General features: G+C 39.4%; 1 protein-coding gene across 1 annotated transcript in view; it reads left to right on the forward strand.

Moving 5' to 3' along the window:
• LARGE1 (LARGE xylosyl- and glucuronyltransferase 1) overlaps positions 1-19,516 on the forward strand; it is a 282,149-nt gene that overhangs the window by 211,402 nt on the left and 51,231 nt on the right. The window contains exon 8 of the mRNA XM_035340539.1: positions 4,344-4,448. Within this exon, the coding sequence (XP_035196430.1) occupies positions 4,344-4,448 (105 nt within the window). The remainder of the gene's footprint in view (positions 1-4,343; positions 4,449-19,516) is intronic.

Below are 19,516 nucleotides of genomic sequence, written 5' to 3' on the forward strand. Positions count from 1 at the left end.
AGGCTGCACCCAGAGAGTGGTAGTCGATGACTCAAAGTCTAAGTGGAGGCAGGTGATGAGTGGTGTCTCTTAGGGATCCATCCTGGGGCCAGTACTGTTGAGTATCTTTATCAACAATATAGAAAATGGGATCAAGTACACCCTCAGCAAGTTTGCAGGGGACACCAAGCTGAGTGGTGCAGCTGATACAACAGAAGGAAGGGATGCCATCCAGAGGGACCTGGACAAGCTTGAGAAGTGGGCCCACGTGAACATAACAAGGTTCAACAAGTCTAAGTGGAAGGTGCTGCACCTGGGTCAGGGCAATCCAAGACATGAGTACAGACAGAGAAGAACTCATCGAGAGCAGCCCTGCAGAGAAGGCCTTGGGGGTTCTGCTGGACCAAAAGCTTGACATGAGCCAGTAGTGTGTGTGCTTGCAGTCCAGAAGGCCAACTGCATCCTGGGCTGCATTGAAAAGCAGTAGCTGCCAGCAGGTTGAGGGAGGTGTAACCCCATTGCAGCTTTTCAATACTTAAAGGGGACATATAAAAAGATGGAAAACAACTTTTTGCTTGGGCAGATAATGACAGGACAAGGAGAATGTTTTTAAACTGAAAGAGGGGAGATTTAGATTAGATGTTAGAGACAATTCTTCACTCGTGGATTGGTGAGATGCTGGCACAGGCTGCCCAGAGAAGCTGTGGATGCCTCATCCCTGGAGGTGTTCAAGGCCAGGTTGGGCGAGGCCCTGGGCAACCTGATCTAGTGGGTGGCATCCCTGCCCATGGCAGGGGGTTGGAACGGGATGATCTTGAAGGTCCCTTCCAACCCAAGCCATTCTATGATATGATTATGAACTTCACAATGCATTTCAAAAAAACAACCAAATGAAAGTTAATGAATTAATTGATAATGCTATGATACACCAGACAGATTGATTTAAAAAAAAAAAAAAAAAAAAAAAAGATGAAAAGATGTTAAAAAATGGATGAGAATTTTGATTGGAATCTTTTTAGTTGTTCAAAACTGGAAGGGCAAAATTTTATGATTTTTTTTTTTAATTTTTAAATATATAGAATAATGATATGTTATACATCTATATTATGTGTCACATTGATGTTAATGAAATGAGTGGGGTTGTACATTTAGATGTGGTTATTTTGATATCTTTGAATCAAAATATTTTGGGACCTCTTTTCCAGGGATTTTTTCTGAATTTCATTTTTTTATACTGACTCAGAATGAAAAAAAAATAAAATAAAATAAAATTTGGAACCACCACAATTTGCCATGCAGCTGCAGTTCTGTTTTTTCTGAAAACTTCTGCCCTAAGTCGAAATCATAGAGAAAATGTAAAGGAAAATATATATATATATATATATATATATATATATATATTCTTATTTGGCAGAGAGAGCAACACTGTTCCAGGCTAGGGAAAAAAAATCAAGGAAAAATATAACTAGAGAAAATACTAAACGTATCTTCATAACTACTTCTAAGATGTCTTGGGAGACAAGCCATCTCTTCTGCCTAGTAGATTTTTAGACACCAGCGGGAGTTACAAGAGCCTGACAAGCAGTGTACTACACTGCCCTAGGACAGTACCTGAACATGTATGGATTCCCAGGCCATTGCAAAATCAAATTAAAAAGTGTTAGCTAACACATCTAATTTTGTATTTGTGGCAAGCTAAAAGGGCATGTACAGACAGTTATTTCAGCTCAGTTGATGCAGAGTAAGTTACATTATCTGATCCATGTATCTAAGCCCTGAAGCTTACACGATGTTAATTGCTGCCTTCATCCGTGTCTCATATCAAACCTCCAGGAATACTGGTGAGAGCAGGATTTGTTCTGGTGTCTTCAAAAATAAAGGGGAAAAGGGTAAGGAAACAATAGAACTACAATAAGTGCATGCAAACATAATTTCCTAAGCCTTTTCAGTTTATCTTAGCCTGAAAAATAATAACTGAAAAGTAAGTCAGGGGCACATTGTCAGAACTGAGATTCTTGACTGGTAGGTGGGAAAGCAAAACCATTAACAAACAGCAAGGTTTGTTCATTTCTTATTATTCATCAGTTTGAAGGCTGAACTGTGTGACTTGTTGGGAAATGCATGGGGCTAAAATAATGAAAGCATATTGATGTTCCCTGGTAAGGAAGTTTAGTATCTGCTTCTTGCAAATGGAATTCTAACATTTCTTTTGATGTTAGTGGTACTATCCTCATAAGGATCTGCAGACTGCTGAGGTGTGAAATGTGCTGTTAGAGTATGGGCAGGGTCACTCTCTTCCCACCAGCTGTGCCAATCCATTCCAGCCCAGATGCACCTGTATTTTTTATTGTTTTTCTCATCCTTTACAAGCCATGGTAGCTCCTTATTTTGATTTATTCTACCTCATCTGAAAGGGAGTGGTTATAAAGAGCACACAGCCTTCCAGCACAGAATCAACAAGTGTTAGTTTAAATTGTGCCCTTCGGCCTTTTTTAGCTAAGACTTGTATCAATCAACTGAGACTCTTTTCCTATTTCCTTGCAATATGTGGCTCATGGGGCCTCATTTGCTGTCCAGTGTGTTCTATGAGTCCCACAGGTTGAGAGACGCTATGGTTTATTTGTATGGAGAAAGAACACATCCACATCGGCTTAGGATGTATCTGCTTCTAACTTGTAATTCACCTCATTCTCTTACGCACTGCACTCTGTTAATATTACCAGTTCTCAGTAGCACCAGCGGGGTGATAATGTATGGTAGTCTCTTTTATGATCCTTTCCCTCTCCCCCAGATTTTCCACCTTCTTAAAAAACTGTTCATGGAGTTTAATGTGGGAAAGGAAATATAAAATATAGAATGGAAAATGAGGGCTGGTGAGGACTGGCATGTTGTGATTAGGATGGAGTAGGCTGAACCTGAACAGTGGTGTAGAGTGGACTCGGTAATCCCTCAAGGTTATTTCTGGATTGATTTCCGTTCACTCATTAAATACTGTTGTAATGCGCAGTTCTGATTTATTTCTTATGTGCATTGGCCACTCACTGCTGCTCGCATTCTTTGAAATAGAATCCAGATGCATGAGGCTTACTGACATCCCACTGAGTTGGGTACCACAGGAGACTTAACACAATCACCTAGCCTACGCTTATGCCATCCTAGCTAATCATGAATAAATAACTTCTGTCTTTGTGTCTTGCTTCTCAGACCAGTCTTGTCTTGGGCCATACTGATTTTTTTTGTAATGCATCTGTGGTCCTACATAGCCAACACAGGATGATAATTTAATGCTTTCAGTGCACTGCTATTTTATGAGTATACACACAATTTTATGAGCATAGCTGGGATTTGAAAATGTACTTTCAGAGCATGATATTTAATTGCTTTATAAAAAGGTTGAAAAAACATTTGCTGTCTTAGTCATAGTGCCCACACTGAGTGGGTCCCTTGGTCAAAACACCATTCCCTTTCTTTTCTTTGACTAGATCCAAATGCAGTTTTCTCCTTCTCTCCATCCTCCGTCACCAGAGCATCATTTCAGTCACTTGTCTTATTTACATTTCATACAGCACATTTCAGGATAGATAATTAAGTCCTTATCTATACAAACATTCACTTTTCAGTTGATTTTTAAGCAGTACAAACCTTCTAGACACGATTGATTTAAAGCACGTTTTACTCTAGCTGAAACCAGCTGCTAATCAATGTAAGCTAAACCAAAATAAGCCAATTTAAAACTGAAATCATAATTCCTGTGCAGCATTCCACATAGGCTTACCTAAATGACTTTTAAATTAATCTCTTAAATTAAAACAGTGCAACTTATGTAGGTAAACCCTTACAATCCATTTGTTTCCTGAGCCAAAGGGATCTCTTTTGTGACTGAGAAAAAAACCTGGAACCAGTCGGGGAGCGAGAGGGGAGCATGGGAAGAGAATTTGTTATACTGAGCCTTGCTCTTCTATTATATTATCTCCATCAGAGTTTAAACAGATCTTCATATTAGATGATCATTTTACCAACACTTACTTCTCACTAGGAGGATTCTCCATCATTGTATTCCAAAATCAAGCAGCATTCATATTTGTCTGGGTGATATATTTTTGTCAGCATGACAAAGGTTCCCACAGTGTTTAATTACTCAGACTAGCCAGGGGAAAAGGAAAGAAATGAGCCGTGCTGAGTTTGCTGTGCCAGGATTGCTTTCTGTTACATAAGCAGGCATCTTCCTAATGCATGAAAGGAAGGCAGCTTCAGAGCTGCTGTCTTCTGTTTCCACTGCCTGTCCCTCTCCAGATTTTGTGTGTGTTTTCCATTGACTGACTGTCTTTTGTCTAATGATCTACTTGCAATTTGCTCATTTTCAGGGCAGCAGGTTCTTGGCTTGGTGGAGAACCAGAGTGACTGGTATTTGGGCAACCTCTGGAAGAATCATCGGCCCTGGCCAGCACTTGGGAGGGGCTACAACACAGGTACGCCCAGAGGTTTTTCTTTGAATTAACATTTGCATCAAGCGTGCAATCAATCCCCCGGTACAGAGAGAATACGATGTGATAACGCACACCTCCCTTCCTAACCTACTGCAAAATTTGCCATTTAAAGCAGTAAAAATGATGCAGTATGATGCATTTTGGAGTTTCTGCTCCAGTGCTACTCTGATGGGAATATGTTCCCTCTCTCGATGGTCTTAAGGGAGATTGTATGACATCCTTTGAGGAAAGACAGCTTTTCAACAGTCTGGCACATCCTCAGCACATCTACAACATTTCTGTCCATGATGAAGCACACATAGACCCAGCAAGAGGGAAAGAATCAAGGCTCATTTTCTGTAGAGAGGTAAATGGTATCACAAAATGTCAGCCCAATAAAGATGTATCTCCTGCAGGATAGCAACAGGGTCATAATTGTCCGAATAAAATGCAAACTACTGGCCATCAATTTCTGCTACCATGAGAAAGGAATAAAGGCACTAGATCAGAGAATGTATTAGATAACAAGAGACAGGCCTTCCCACTGATTTGTGTTTGGTATGTGAGAAAACATACCAGGTGCATAAAGAACACACACGTACATCTAAATCATTTTGATGCTAAGCTTTACATGCTGATGCAGTGAGTTAGGTTCCCTCTCTATTTGCAATAAAAGGGCAGAACAGATGGTGAAGCCTCCATTTAGAAAAGATGAGTCCATTTAAATATCCTTGCACTATCAGAAAATGATTCACCATAATAGTGGTTTTGCTTTACAAAAATATATTGGATTGAATTAAACAGACTTACTAGGAAAAGGATTGCATATAGTTGTAGTTGGGTCACTTTTATTTCTGTATTCATTTGTATATTTGGGGGAATCGTGCCAGTTTTTGTGATTTTTTTATTTCAGCTTTTGCAAAGCATCTGTTCTATGAAAATGTTCAAAAGAGTAGCTTAACAGAACACAGACAGATAGCGATATAAGATTTTGGCAAAAGAGGTTTGTTTCCTGGTTCTCTACTTGTCAGAGCAGAACTGCATATATAAAGTCTTGGTCTGCCCTCACCCTCCAAAAACAAGAGACAGTACTAAGTTTCATGGATTTGTCCTGGAACCTAAAAGCTTATATTTTACATACCCAAACTTGTCAATGTCAGTTCTGTTCAGTGTTACACCACAAAGCAGTATCTTTTGTTCTACTGAGAGATTACCAACTCTTACAGTTGCTCTCTGCTTCATTTTTGCTTTTTCCTTTCTGCCATTTTAATGCTGACAGAGAGAAATGGGGCACACCCACATAACATTAGGCTGACCCAGAAGTGTACGGCATGTACTATCTAAAATGCAACTATTTAAGTAAAAATTCTGTAAAGCTTTAGTTGGTATTATCTTAACTTACTGATCCAAATACTTTATAGGGTTGCCAAATGTCATTGCATCAAAAAAGTCTTCTTCTAGAAGCAAAAATAATTGAATGTCTGTAGTCTTTCACATATATTTCATGTGTTAATTCTCAGCATGTGTAAATACGGAGCTACCAGGCCATGCATAATCCTGACCATGATTTTAGTCTGCTCACAGTTTTTTTCTTCAGACAATTCACATGTAGTTATAATAACTTCCTTTCTTTACGGAAAGAAAAACATAAGGTAGATAATGAATGGGAAATTGACAGGTGGTTATAGTAAGTGGAATGACATTTTTTCAAGTACATGGAACAACAGGTCAGTGAGGGAAGCAGTGTAATTTCTGAGAGGTAGCAAACGATGTTACTAACAGAATGAGCATCATTTACTATAATTTTTTTTAATTGAATTCATTTTTTGCCTCAGTAATCTAGCAGAGATTGGAGGTATAAATCTCTCAAGAAAGAAGAAATACCAAAAGAAACTGTAGCTTGTTTGATGTGTTCAGCAAATTAAAATAATTGACACAGAAGACAACACTGTGGCCAAGGAGGATTCAGAAAACTAAAAGCTGGGGGGGGGGGGGAAGAGAGACAATAACTCTAAGCAAAACACTCAAGACAGTGGGCCAGGAAAAGAATGACTTAGAGATTCAGATGCTTAGAGTCATACTTGGGAACAGTAAAAGGGTCCCCAAAACCCTGAAACTTTTAATGGGCTAAACAATTCAGATGAGAGGGAAGTGATCAGACAGATGTTGCTCTTGCTCTTGGGAGTATATTTATTACAGTCCTAGCATACAATTGTAAGAAAAGGGACTTTTACACGAGCCTTTTCAGCCAGACAATCTTGGCGTGTTTGATGCAGGAGCACCCCTCAGAGTCAAATTTTTTCCACTTCTTCCTCCTTGTTTCTAAAGCAAATAATTTATCATTTGCTTCCACTTTTCTATGCTTGGAGCCACTCTGGACAGCATACAGGTTGGGGAGTCCCAGAAGGCAGGTTCATTAATGCTAAAGGTGTGTTTGTTCCTTCTCCACTAGCTCTTTAAACCTAGCAAGCTTATGCATTCTTCTGTTCCAGTGTGCCCAGGCCAGACCTCCAGCCAGTACAGATTTTCAAGGAAAGGGTTTGTTGTTGTTTTGTTTTGTTTTTTGTTTTTTTTTTTTTCAGCTGGTTTTAACCCTTCTTCTTCATTTGCACAAGTTGTACTTTAGTCTGTGATAATACAATCTTAGGAAAACCAGATCAAACTCAAAAGTCAGCTCAGTGACAATTTAATTTGTGTTTAAATTGTTCTTAGTTAGACCCATCTATTATTTGGACAGCATTCACTTCCCTGAGCCATTTTAAATACTGTTCTTTCTGTACCGCAAAGGTACACAGGTTTTTTTCTGTACTTCATTGGTCAAAGCTCAGTAAGCTACTTAATGAAAGACTTTTTATATGACATCTGCTCTATTTTCCTTGTCTACACTGAGATTAACTCTTACAGAATCCTTGTGCATTAGTTAAAGCATGCTTTTCTCTCCGTGAAATCTATATTGTCTTTCACTGACTATTCTCTGCTTTCAAAAGTATTGCCTGAGCTGCGGGAGGTTTTTTCTCTTTACAGATGTTAAACTGACAGCTCCAGGATTGCTCTGTATGGTTTGATGTTCATTTCTGGAGTAGCAGTCATTCTAGTCCTCAGAAAAATATCTTGTCAAAGAAATTCTCAACAACATTTGTCTGCATTATACTTTCCATCATGGTGGAACATGGCTTTTAAGAGCAGTTTCTGGCAACTCCGTTGTCATGATTTCAGGCCACTTCCCAGCTGGTGTACATCACCCCTGGCTTTCCTGCCTTGGTGCAGCGAGGCCAATTTACAACAGCTGAGAATCCCACCCTGAGCCTCTCAGAGGAACCGCAGAGTGGATCAGACTAAATTGTAGGAGGTAATGTATTCAGGGCAGTTTTCAAGACCCGGGAGAATTTAGTCTCTTGACAATAATGTCTGCTATTATTGAGGTAGCTCAGAATTCATTGTCGGTCCTAGTGCAGCATGGGAACCATTTCTCAGAGTGACCCTTTAATCTGTGGGGTCTGTTAAGTTCTTACTGGAACAGGCAATATGAAAATAATGCCAGAACAGAACAAGATGATCAATGGTAAACTGAGGAAAGGACGAGCACCTAAAAAGCTGGGGCAGTGCTGCCGGTGGGGTTGTCAAGAAAGCTAAAGAGCCTCAGGCTCAGTTTTCTGTGTTGATGTTTCAGTTATCACTGGAAATGTAGCTCTGCTGCTTTCACTGCTGTTTTCCGATCCAAAGTTTTTTCTTATGTTTTCTGTCTCAAAGAACAGACGTCTTGCTCTGAACCAAGGACTGATTAGGGACTTCCCTGTCTAGAAGCACGAGCCTGTTTATCCTGAGACAACCCAATTCTGTGCTCTGAAATCGGAGTGCTAGGGAAATTAGAGTGCTAGAGAGTATTTGTAAAATCTTTGGCCCAGGGGATTTCAGACTTCTAGACCACAGAAGTCCATCCTGAGGATTTGAGGCTCATCTAACATACACTGCCTTGGTGGAACTGCTAGGTACTGTAAGGATTCTCAACAGCTTGAGCTTAAGATTCCTGCTCCCACGCTGAGATGTCACATTACCAGATTTGTGGATTGAGAACAGAAGGGAATGGCTAGCACCTAACAGCTTCCTGCCTACGTGTGCCTCTTGTATTATTACTTCCATGTTTCTAATGACGGGAAGGAAGCTAGATAAACCTTTTTTCCTTAATTATTTGCCTGAAAAAAAAGGACCTGTGAAGAATGAATTGGAAGCAGGAAGTGTATGTTATGTCATTTTTGCATAACGAATAAAGGCAAGTGTAGGGCAGATTGTTTATATAAGATTGCACCGTTTCTCATCTTGTGCTTCTTAATGGTATTGTGCATCTTCAGTGCAGAAAGCAAATGACTAATAAAGCAGTGCAAAGCAGGGGGGGTCCACAGTCTGTGAACCTGGTCTGGAAACATGGTAACTGCTTTCATCTGAACTGCACACCCTTCTGCTCTTGACAATATAATAAAGGATCTGATGGTAGATAGTGCAGAGCACTTCTAATTCAACTAAACTCTTCTGCTTTTCAGAAATGCTCACAATTAATGTTTTAAATAGTAATTGTTGCCTAATTCTGTATAGATCTGTTACCAAAATGCCTTTTTTTTTTTTTTTTGGATGAGTCAGACTTCCATGAGAACCACCTGAATATAGCAGTAATTTGCAAATTATCTTCCATAGATTCTGACTCAAACTAATGCTTTTCTCCATGGGGTACAGACATGAATATAGTGGTTGTCTGAGACTTGTCATTTTTCAGAATTGTATCAATGAGTAAGTTGGGGAACTCATGGGTTATAGAAATGTTAAGTACCTGCTACAGGGGCCTGACTTAGTTTAGCCATGCCCTCTCTAAAGAACATTGCCACAGTTGCTACCCTTAGGTTTGGTTCTAAGTACAAGAGCCTTTGAAAATAGATGCAAAATACATTTTAATGAGGAAAAGGAAGGAAGGAAGAAAAGAAGGAAGGAAAGAGAAGGAAGGAAGGAAGGAAGGAAGGAAGGAAGGAAGGAAAGAAGGAAGGATACTTCCAACAGCAATGTCAAGGCAAAAAGTAACACTCTTCACCTACACAGATTCACACTATACCAGGTTTTTGGATTAGATTATTTCTTCTTTAAGAAACTGTGAGCTCATTCAGCAAATATTGTTATCAGTGCAAAGCATACTTACAGACATGCTTTATAATGCACAAAAATATGTTTGGGGTACAGGTATCATACACATTATACAGATAGTAGTTGAAGAGGTAACAACACATTGTTGATTTTAGGTGCAACAGGAGAGCTCAGTCTGTTTCTGTCAATGGTGGGAAGCTAAAATGACAATTATGCTTCTGAAGACCACATCCCCGTATCAGTGTTGGCTATAGTCTGTAGTTTCCACTTGAAAATAAGCTATCTAAAAGCTGGCTACCCTCAAAGAATAGCTTCCTTTCTAGTCTTTCTAACACGGTTTCTAAAGCATGTGATGTCCTGAGAACTTGTTTACAGCACGCTTGACATTTCTGAAATGCGGGTCAATATGTATTTGATTTTGAAAAATGGTGTCTCTTGTTTGAGAGGCCTATCCACGTAATAATGGCATTGCTGTGACTGAATTAGTCTTCTGTTCATTGCATTCTCTGAGATACATGCCCTGCTCCTTGGCAATTGAATCTATCAGGCCATGCGGTAACTGCCTTTTTTTAAAACACCTTTGTTTGAAACAGCGACAACTTTCATCTCCTAAGAAACCTGTGTTAAAGAAATAACAGCATTCATACTGTCTATACCACATTCCAGTTTCCATTGTGCTGAAATAAATAAAAAGTATATCCTTTCAGGTGATTAAATCATCCACTTTGGGGGATTTTTACTGGTCTAGCCTGAGTTCATAGTGTATATCTCCAGGTAATGTATGTAAATAGGACATATATGTGTACTATTGCAATCTAATGATTTGAAGAATCGTTTTGAAGTGTGGTATTTTTAGTTTGATAGAGACAGTTCTTTATGTGGACATACGTAACTTGATGAGCAATTATGTTGTCCAGCACTCTGAAATGCCCTTTCTTTATTGTAGTTGGACCATCATTAGCAGGTTAAATTTAGATGAAAGATTTGCACATAAAAGCTTGGTAGAGGCATCCAGGTGCCTAAACGGAGAACAAAAACTTCTGTTATATGTCAGCAGAACCCCAGACAAATGCACAGTAATAGTAAGACCAGTACTTTTTCTTCTGAAGTGCAAGTTCACTTTCCAGCTTCTCATTGTTCTCATAAAGGTGATTGTGTAAAGACATTTCTTTTCGTAGATGCAGAAACAGAGGTTTTAGCCAAAGTCTCAAAGCAAAGACAGAGGTGTTACTGTTGGTCTCCGTCTTTGGATTTTTAATGGGTAGTGTAGTATCTGTCACAGATAGTCAGAGTGACTTAAGATGGCTTTCTACACAGATGTGTTTCTACACCCTTGTGCAGAGAGTGCCAACAAAAATATACTTGAATGTGGTCATAGTCAGATCACTCTCTTAGCTGCTACAGGCTACAGAAATTACTGTGCTTTAACCAGCAAGCTAGGTTCAGGACAGATCCTTGCTTTTTAAAAACAGTCTTCAGTATGTGAGGAAATCAAGAGGTTTATACTATTTGAGTTGGAGATATTCTAGGAATCATAGAATCATAGAATCATAGAATATCCTGAGTTGGAAGGGACCCTTAAGGATCATCAAGTCCAACTCTTGACACCGCACAGGTCTACCCAAAAGTTCAGACCATGTGACTAAGTGCACAGTCCAATCTCTTCTTAAATTCAGACAGGCTCGGTGCAGTGACAACTTCCCTGGGGAGCCTGTTCCAGTGCGCAACCACCCTCTCTGTGAAGAACCCCCTCCTGATGTCAAGCCTAAATTTCCCCTGCCTCAGCTTAACCCCGTTCCCGCGGGTCCTGTCACTGGTGTTAATGGAGAAAAGGTCTCCTGTCTCTCGACACCCCCTTATGAGGAAGTTGTAGACTGAAGAGAGAAGAGTCTGAAGACTGAAGAAAGAAGAGTCTGCAAAATTGAGTTGACACTAAGAGCTCAAAAGCAGCTGCAGCTCACTTTTTTTTCCTCATTGTCCTTCTATGGTCAGCCACATTCTAGCTTTAACTGTTCTTGCTGTAGCTCCTCAACTTATCTCTCTTCCACTTGTCTGTGTCAAGCTAGGCTGAGGGGAAGACAAAAGCCCTGCAATAGATTTCTACGCTATTGTATTCAAGGCCTTAGCTGAAGAGGTGAAAAGAGAAGCTTTCCCAAGTAGGATCCTAGAATCATGGGCAATTTAGGTGAGAAAGGATCTCTAGAAATCTTCTGGTCTTTTTTCCCACCAAAAGCTAACTCAGGTTTCTCAGTGCCTTTCCAGTTTGAGTTTTTAATATTGTTACGGATGGAATTTCCACAACCTTTCAAGACAGCTTATTAATGTATTTGAGTACTGTCAAGGTGTGAAAAGTGAAAAATCAACATTTTTTTTCCTAATAGATCATCGGAAATTCCATTGCTGCAATTTGTGTCAGTTGCCCCTCGTCCTGTTTCTGTGCATCTCTTAGAAGAGTTTGGTTCCAATAAGTAGTTTGTAGACAATAATAAAATCTCCCCTTAGCCTTCTCTTCTGCAGGCTGAACAAGCCCACTTCCTTCAGCCTCTCCTCATACATCACGTACTCCAGACTCCTGACCATTTCAGTTGTTCACAGCTGGACCCACTCCAACATGTGTGTATCTTTATTTGATTGCAGAATCCAAAAGAGTACTTCAGATGTGATGGTCCTACAAGCGCTGAATAAAGAGTGGTAATCACTTCCATTGACCTGCTCTCTACATTCTTGCTAAAATAGCCCAGGATGTGGTTGGTTGCCTTTGCCACAAGGTCACCCTGCTGGCTCATGTTTAACTTAGTGTCCATCAAGACCCTTAGGACTTCTGCAAAGCTTCTTCCTATCCAGTTGCCCCCCCGTCCATGCTGTCCATTCAGAAATAGTCCCATACAGGACTTTTTGTTGAACTCTATAAACTTTAGCTTAGCCCACTTGTCCAGCCTCTCAAGGTCCCTCTGAGGAGCAGCCCTGTCCCCAGGGTATAGACCACTGCCCCCAGTTTGGTCTCAATGTGTGATGCTGCTAAAGTTGCACTCTACCTTATCTCTAGCTCTTTAAACAAGAAGTTGAACAGTATCAGCCCCAGTTTCACCTCATGTGGAATGCTACTTGCAACTGGCCACCACCTGAATGTTTTATTGCTGAACACAGCCCTTTGAAATTGGCAGTCCAACTTACTTTCTGCTCGCCTAGTAGTCCACCTATGCAAACTGTACTTCACCACTTTGTCTGTGAGCACGGTAAAAAGCTCCACATACATTTTCTCCTTAAACAAATGCATTGCTGTGTCTTTGTTGTGACCCTAATCCCACCGCTCTCCTATTAGAAGAGAAATGGTTGTGGAGGAAGCATTGACCTGCAGCTGACCTCTAGGTGAAACCATTGCATAAAGTACATTGTGTTTCCTTTTTTTTGTTTTCAAAAATGCTGTTTAATCTTATCAGCATGTTCATTCTGTGCTGCTTTCTTTCCCCTAATCCACTTCTTAGGACATTTTATTCATCCTGAACCTAATCCAGTCAATGAACTGTCCATTAAGAGAAATAAAAATAAATAAATAAATAAATAAAAGTCTGGTTGCTTCTGAATGCAAAGCCCCAAATTATTTGTCATGTAACTATAAGGAAATACCTGAGAGGCTATTAGATCCATGAGCCACATTTCTTCTGTTGCTCAGAGCACCTGACCAAGAAAACGTGTGAGTGGTTCTTAGTCATTGTGTCCACCCCTACAATTAGGCTTGTGGAATAGCATTAATAGTAGAAGCAAGACAAGACACTTATCACTTGTGCAGGGTGCATTTTTCCTCTTGTCATATCCAAAGTGGAAACTTGCTAAAATTTTTGACGCCTCAGCCCAGGTTAAATATGATGCTTTTGAGAAGATCAAAACAAACAAACAAAATTAAAGCAATGTTCCTTGTAAAGTTTCACTTTTGCTGCATACTGAGGAAGAAAAAAAAAAAAAAACATGGATAAGCATCATGGATAAGGTCTATATCTGATATAAATGCCTGACTCCTGAGTTAAATAGACTTAAGCTGATTTACAGGAGTTGAGGATAAAGAAACAGATTATTTTTCTTTTAAAGGTGGGTGATTCTGTGGTGCACAGTCCAAGATAGATAAGTTTTGGAAGATGTTCTTGTTTTCATCAGGGCAAATGCTCAGCAAATCCTAGCAAACTTCTTCAGTTTTTACGCATGGAAATAAGCTTTCTGTGTGATCCCTTCCAAACATGCATGCACATGGGAGAACAAATGCAACAACATAGTAACCCTGTTCCATCTGTACTATCCTGTGATTCGTCTTCAGAACAGCTCACACAAAGTGTAGTTACTCATAAAAAATGGAGACAAACAATGGAGAAATACATGAGAATCAGTCCAGGATGGGTAATCAGCTAAACATAAGTTCCAGGTTTAATACAGTTGTCTTTGTGTGCAAAGTACTTTGTGTGATCATCAGATGTATGAACAAGAACGTTTGAAGTATGAGTACAGTTGATATTTTGTTGTCATATTTGGTGTAGGCCTTTTGCTCCTGACATACTGGATGTCTACACTGCCAGATAATTTAACTCCCTAGTTCACTCTTAAATCTTAGCTCCCTGATCATCTACAGGGCAGAGAAATTAGCTGGCACCCTATCTCTCTTAGGCAGCAACCTGGCTTCCTTTAGGGGAAAAAAAAAAAAAAAAAAAAAAAAAAAAAAGTATTGAGCATAATTTGGTGATAGTTCTCTCTGGGGAATATATCTGGAAGGTAGTGTGGATGCGACTACACTGCATTTGTCTCCTCCTTCCAGTTCTTCAATGCTGCATCAGGAGATTTTGCACTCCCAAGTGCTCCCAAATGCCCTGATGACACTCTCCAATGCACACAACATAGACCCTCAGTTCAATGCTAAAAACTCTCCAATCTAGAGGACTGTAACACAGTTCTCATGTTATGTGGGACACTGAGAAATGCAAACACAAAATAACTGTTATGTCTAAAAACTGAAGGAATACTAGGTCCTCAAAGACAGGACTATGCAGTATGAATGTGGCCAGCCTGCTGAAGAAAGAGCAAGAGCCTGAACAGGTGTTTGTTCAAGCTCTCCATAGTCTTTGATCTGGGAGCTAGGGATCTCTTCTTGGAGTGAATGTATTTTAAAAGGTAGATTTAGCCACTTGTCCACATCTAATCTCCACAGGTCAAAGAAGGGTACTTATAAACTAACAAACTTCAAAGAAAATAATGCAAAACTTTCTATAAAGTTGAGAAAAGTGACTCCAGGAGCTTTTCTCAGAGAGGGTCAAGGGATAGCTAGACCATAGCTTATAAGTATCTGCAGGAGAAAGTGACGTGTTAATACAGGGCTTGCCAATTTAGCGAAGGTTCAGCAAGATCAAATGGCTGCAAGTCTGAAGACCTGTACAAATCAGAAATCAGGAATACATCTTTCATTAGGGTAATTATGCATTGAAATAAGTTAGCAAAGTTTGTGATAGATTATCCATTGTTGGAAATTTTAATTCAAGACTGTTTTTCTAGAAGTTATGCTCTAGTTAAAGCACAAATTGATTTTGAAAAATCCTGTGGCCTCTATTTTGCAACAGCTAAGGCTTATACTTTCTGACTTTATCACTTAAATATGTACTTAACCAGGACTTTTTTCCTCTTGATTAAAGTCACCTAAACACCCAAGCAAATGAAAGCACAGGTGGTTTGCCGTGTAAGAGCTTACTGTATTTTTAGTATTGGAGAGAGAGAAGATTCTTTAAAACTTGGTTAAAAAAAAAAATGTACATCTTCCCCGCGTAAATTTTTTTTTAAGTCTCACAATTCAAAGTGCTTTATCATAAGGTATGTACCTGACCATCTTGCTCTTAGAGTCAACTTTTGGCACCTCCATTATGACCCCAGACGTGCAGAGATACACACTGAGTAGCTGTTTGGTGCTTCTTCTGTGTGGCAGTGACGTGAGATGCCTACATACTTGAGACAGCTTTCCTCTGCTACATTCAGATTGATCATTGCCCTTCTGCTACAGCATGGAGAAGCTGAAACCTTCCTCGTTCCCTTGGCTCATCTGCAGTTACAACGTGTTAACTGAGATTTACAGCTTATGGATTTTTTTCTGAACAAAAACTTTCCCAATCATCTTTCAGATTTGAATTTAATGATTTTTTGTTTTGTTTTGTTTTTCTTTCTTATTTGAGACCATCTCTCATGCTTACCAACTGAGAAGTCGCTGGCATTTTTGCTTTTCACTGCCTTTATAATGTAATCTCAGCACCCTCACAAGGGCTGTGGAGTGCAAAGGCTATAAGAAAACTGAGGAGCTTCTCCAAGCCCATGTAAGAATCTTCGTTACAGATGGTTGTCATCTCCTACCACTCTTTGCATGCGGTTCAGAAAACACAGGGAACCAAGAAAGGTTACCACAGTTAATGTCTTCTGTGAAGCCCAAATCTGGCAGAGCAACTGGGAAGAGCTCTTACTTCCCTTTTTGATTTTGCTAATATTTGTCCTTTTGACAGGTTTGTTTTCCAGGATAGAATTTAGGAAGAGATGATCAGCAATTTAGAAATTGCATTTTTATGACTTTGCACTGCATTGGAGTTATGCAAGAGAAGGCCAAATCCTTCAGGACTGGAGACAGTTTTTCTTTGCTGACCTCTAAGAGACCAGTAGCATTGTTACTTCTCTTCATAGCACTCTGGAAGATAGGAAGGGAAGACATTACCTGTCTTGTAGACATCCTAGAAGCCTTATGGCTCATATCTCCTCTTGTATAGACCCTTTAGAATCCTGAATCAAGGAAGTTTATTCTGTAGAAGTCTTTGAGACTTGCAGAAAGCTGCAGAAATTCCCCCAGAAATAGAAGTCATTAAAGAGAAGATGGGTTTACGAAGAATATGTGGTTTTATCAAATTACTCAGAAATAATGGCACCTCAACAATACGAAAACATTTAGAGAACCAGGAAGTTCAGAGCTACAGTCAGTGTCTCTGTATGAGGACAGAATCGTGCTCCAGTATACCCCACATCTTCCTTCTGCCTAAGGAGAAGCAGCATACTTTGGAAGAAGAGAACAAAGCAAAACAAACAAAAAAAAAGAGAGGTATTGCATTTCATTCAGTGGTCATCAGGAAGCATAAACAAAATGTCTGTAATGCTTCAAGAGGAATCAGGCTCCCAACAGAGTGAGTGCACTAAATTTCCAAATGCACTCTATCACAGCTTCGCTTTCAATATTTGTGCTGAGAAAACAAGGGCTATTGCATTCTGTCACCAAGCCCAGAGGGATGCCCACTTTCCATTTCAAAACAGCTTCTCAGCCCTGTTCTGTTTTCTGAGGGAAAAGTTCAAGTGTGGAGTCATCATTTATTCTCAATTAACACCTTGTGCATCGCTGCAAGTTTTTATTAGAAATCCTGTGTCATTAAAGGCTTTTTTTTTAAAATAAGGCTGATATATGTAAGTGCATATTAAATAAAGGATCAGGATACCACAAAATTCTGTTAGAATGACAGCCCTTTGGCCATAGTGTTAAAAGCTACAGACATAAGCTGTGGTTCCATTATGGCTACTCAAATTATAAGCAATAGTTAGATAGATGTTATAGAAATAAAGTAAAATAAATCATTTTTTCCATCTTGCACACTTACTTCCATGCAGTGATTTTCATCCAAACAAAGACTTAAAATGGAGATTTAGAAATGTGTACCGTTACTGTTGCGATGTCTCTTGGCAGAAATGTGTGGTTTTGTGGAATTGCTGCTTGAATTTCATTTTCTAATCCCTAACAGACACATACTTGTGTTTTTCTGTTTATGCGTGGTATGTGGCTGAAAAGTAGAGTGGTGTGGAGCTGTGACCCAGCTGATTGAAAATTCCACCCTTAGCAAAACTGGTAATTTGGGCCCTGATCCAGCAAAGGCATAGTTAGTTTACTACCATTATGTGGTGTGACCACTTCCACTGATTTCAGGGATTAAAAAAGCATAAATACTTCCAGGATTACTAAGCAGTTGGTGCTATCATGGCACTTCTCCTGGGTTAGCACAACTACAAACCCCTTCCACATCACGTAAAGTTGAACTTTGTGGTGCCAAACATGTTACATAATGCATGGCAGCTTGCTGTTGTTTGTACTGCCTTAAATCTCTGGATTATTTCCATAATGTCAGCCCTAGCTAACGTTATTTCTTACAGCATCTAAAACTCACTGGCTTGATGTATGGTCTTTGGTATGCTGGTTAGGTGTTGTAAAATCCCAGTAATTATTTTAAAACTCACTGTTGCTTTATAATATATTTTAAACTGTGTCCTGCCTGTCTTTCCAGGTTTTGTAGTGGTGTCTGCTTGCTATCTAGATGGTTCACTGTTTAGTCTCAGTTGCAAGAAGAATTTTAAAACTCTTACAATGACAGGCTCTGCGATGCTGCTCACATAATGTGGAATTGCATAAGTAGCTCACTAAAGCATCCTGTTCCACCTGAAAGAAAAGGGCAAGGCAGTGCTTACAGATAATGGCTTCTAAGAGTAGCTACACTCTTCCCCCTTCCCCTCAGCACTGAGGATTTTTTCAGCCACCTTAAAATGGTCATTCTAATAAATTGATTGAGTTTGAAAGCTTGTTCAGTTTCACTGTAGCTTCTGTAAGTGATTCTGTTCTATGTTAAAATGTCGTTTATTACTTCCTACTCTACTATAAATTCCTCTGTGAATTTCAGAAAAAGCCATAGTCTGTGTTCCTGAAGCGAGAGGTGAGGCTGCTTGATAGCACTCCCAGGGATATTGCTGATGTTGCAGAAAACTTTCAATTTACTATTTGGAAAAGCAAAATGAAATATTTTATTCTGGAGCGGATTAACAAACATACAAACAAAAAAAGACTTTTGCTGAGATGGCTTGAAGCACCTACTGAAACCATTGTATAGTTGAAGCATTGGAAACGCAAAAACTTTGATTCTGATGGAATTTAAAAAAAATGGAAAAGAACAAAAAATTGATACCAAAGCTTTGGTTAGACCCACAATAAACCCTTCATCTTCCTTTTCATTTCATGAAACCACTTTCAACAAGATTTTTAATCCATATCACTTTTCAAGAGAAAAATATTGTTTTAGAATAAGTTATTTTTTAAAATGTTACAAACAAACAAACAAAAAAATCAGTATGTCCAAACTGAAATGTAAAGTCTGTTCATGCAGGTTTTTTTCCCTGTTGTGTCCAACCTATTCACCAAATTCCCCCCGCCCCCCCCGCCTTTTTTTCTGGGGTATGTATGTGTGCATGTGTCCTGAAATTACCTTTTTGGAGAAACTCCATTTTTTGTTTGTTTGTTCTAGCAATTCAGAAGCTGTCAAATTTTGGTAGTTCAAACAAAGTCTCATCAAGCTAGGGGAGAAAATGCCATTCAAGTGAAAATTGGACTGTGGATGTGTTCCACGTGTTTAGTTGTAAAGCTTTTTTTTTTCTTGTTTTCTTTTTTTCTCTTCAAGATATTTGCATCTCTGCATATGCCTGAACTGTCTCCTCACAATAAGGAAAACAGGGTGTTCTATGGCCAATCATAGTTTAATAGTTGTGAGACATTTGGATTGCCACTTTTCTCTTTCTGTTTATTTCTTGCCAAGCTTTCCCTTTGCTTTCCTCAGGTAGGTTAGGGCAGTAAAATGCTGCACTCATCAAATATGAGATGTCCCACTGCCTGGGGCCAGATGTTCATAAAATATTCCTTTGATTTTTTTTTTTTTTCTCCAGGCTCTTCCTCCCCCAGCACAGCAGCCCAGCATAAGTCCCTTTTTCCCTTACATTCAGCTGCAAGTCAACTTGAATTTAGTCTGAGATTTGAGTCAATTTGACTCTCAAGGCAGGGGCTCCTGAGGCAGATATTTCCCTTTCCGTGTTTCAGACACTGCTCGCACACTAATTGCACAGATTAGAGTTAGTTC

The sequence above is a fragment of the Oxyura jamaicensis genome, chromosome 1, assembly GCF_011077185.1.
Source record: "Oxyura jamaicensis isolate SHBP4307 breed ruddy duck chromosome 1, BPBGC_Ojam_1.0, whole genome shotgun sequence".
Classification (NCBI taxonomy): domain Eukaryota; kingdom Metazoa; phylum Chordata; class Aves; order Anseriformes; family Anatidae; genus Oxyura; species Oxyura jamaicensis.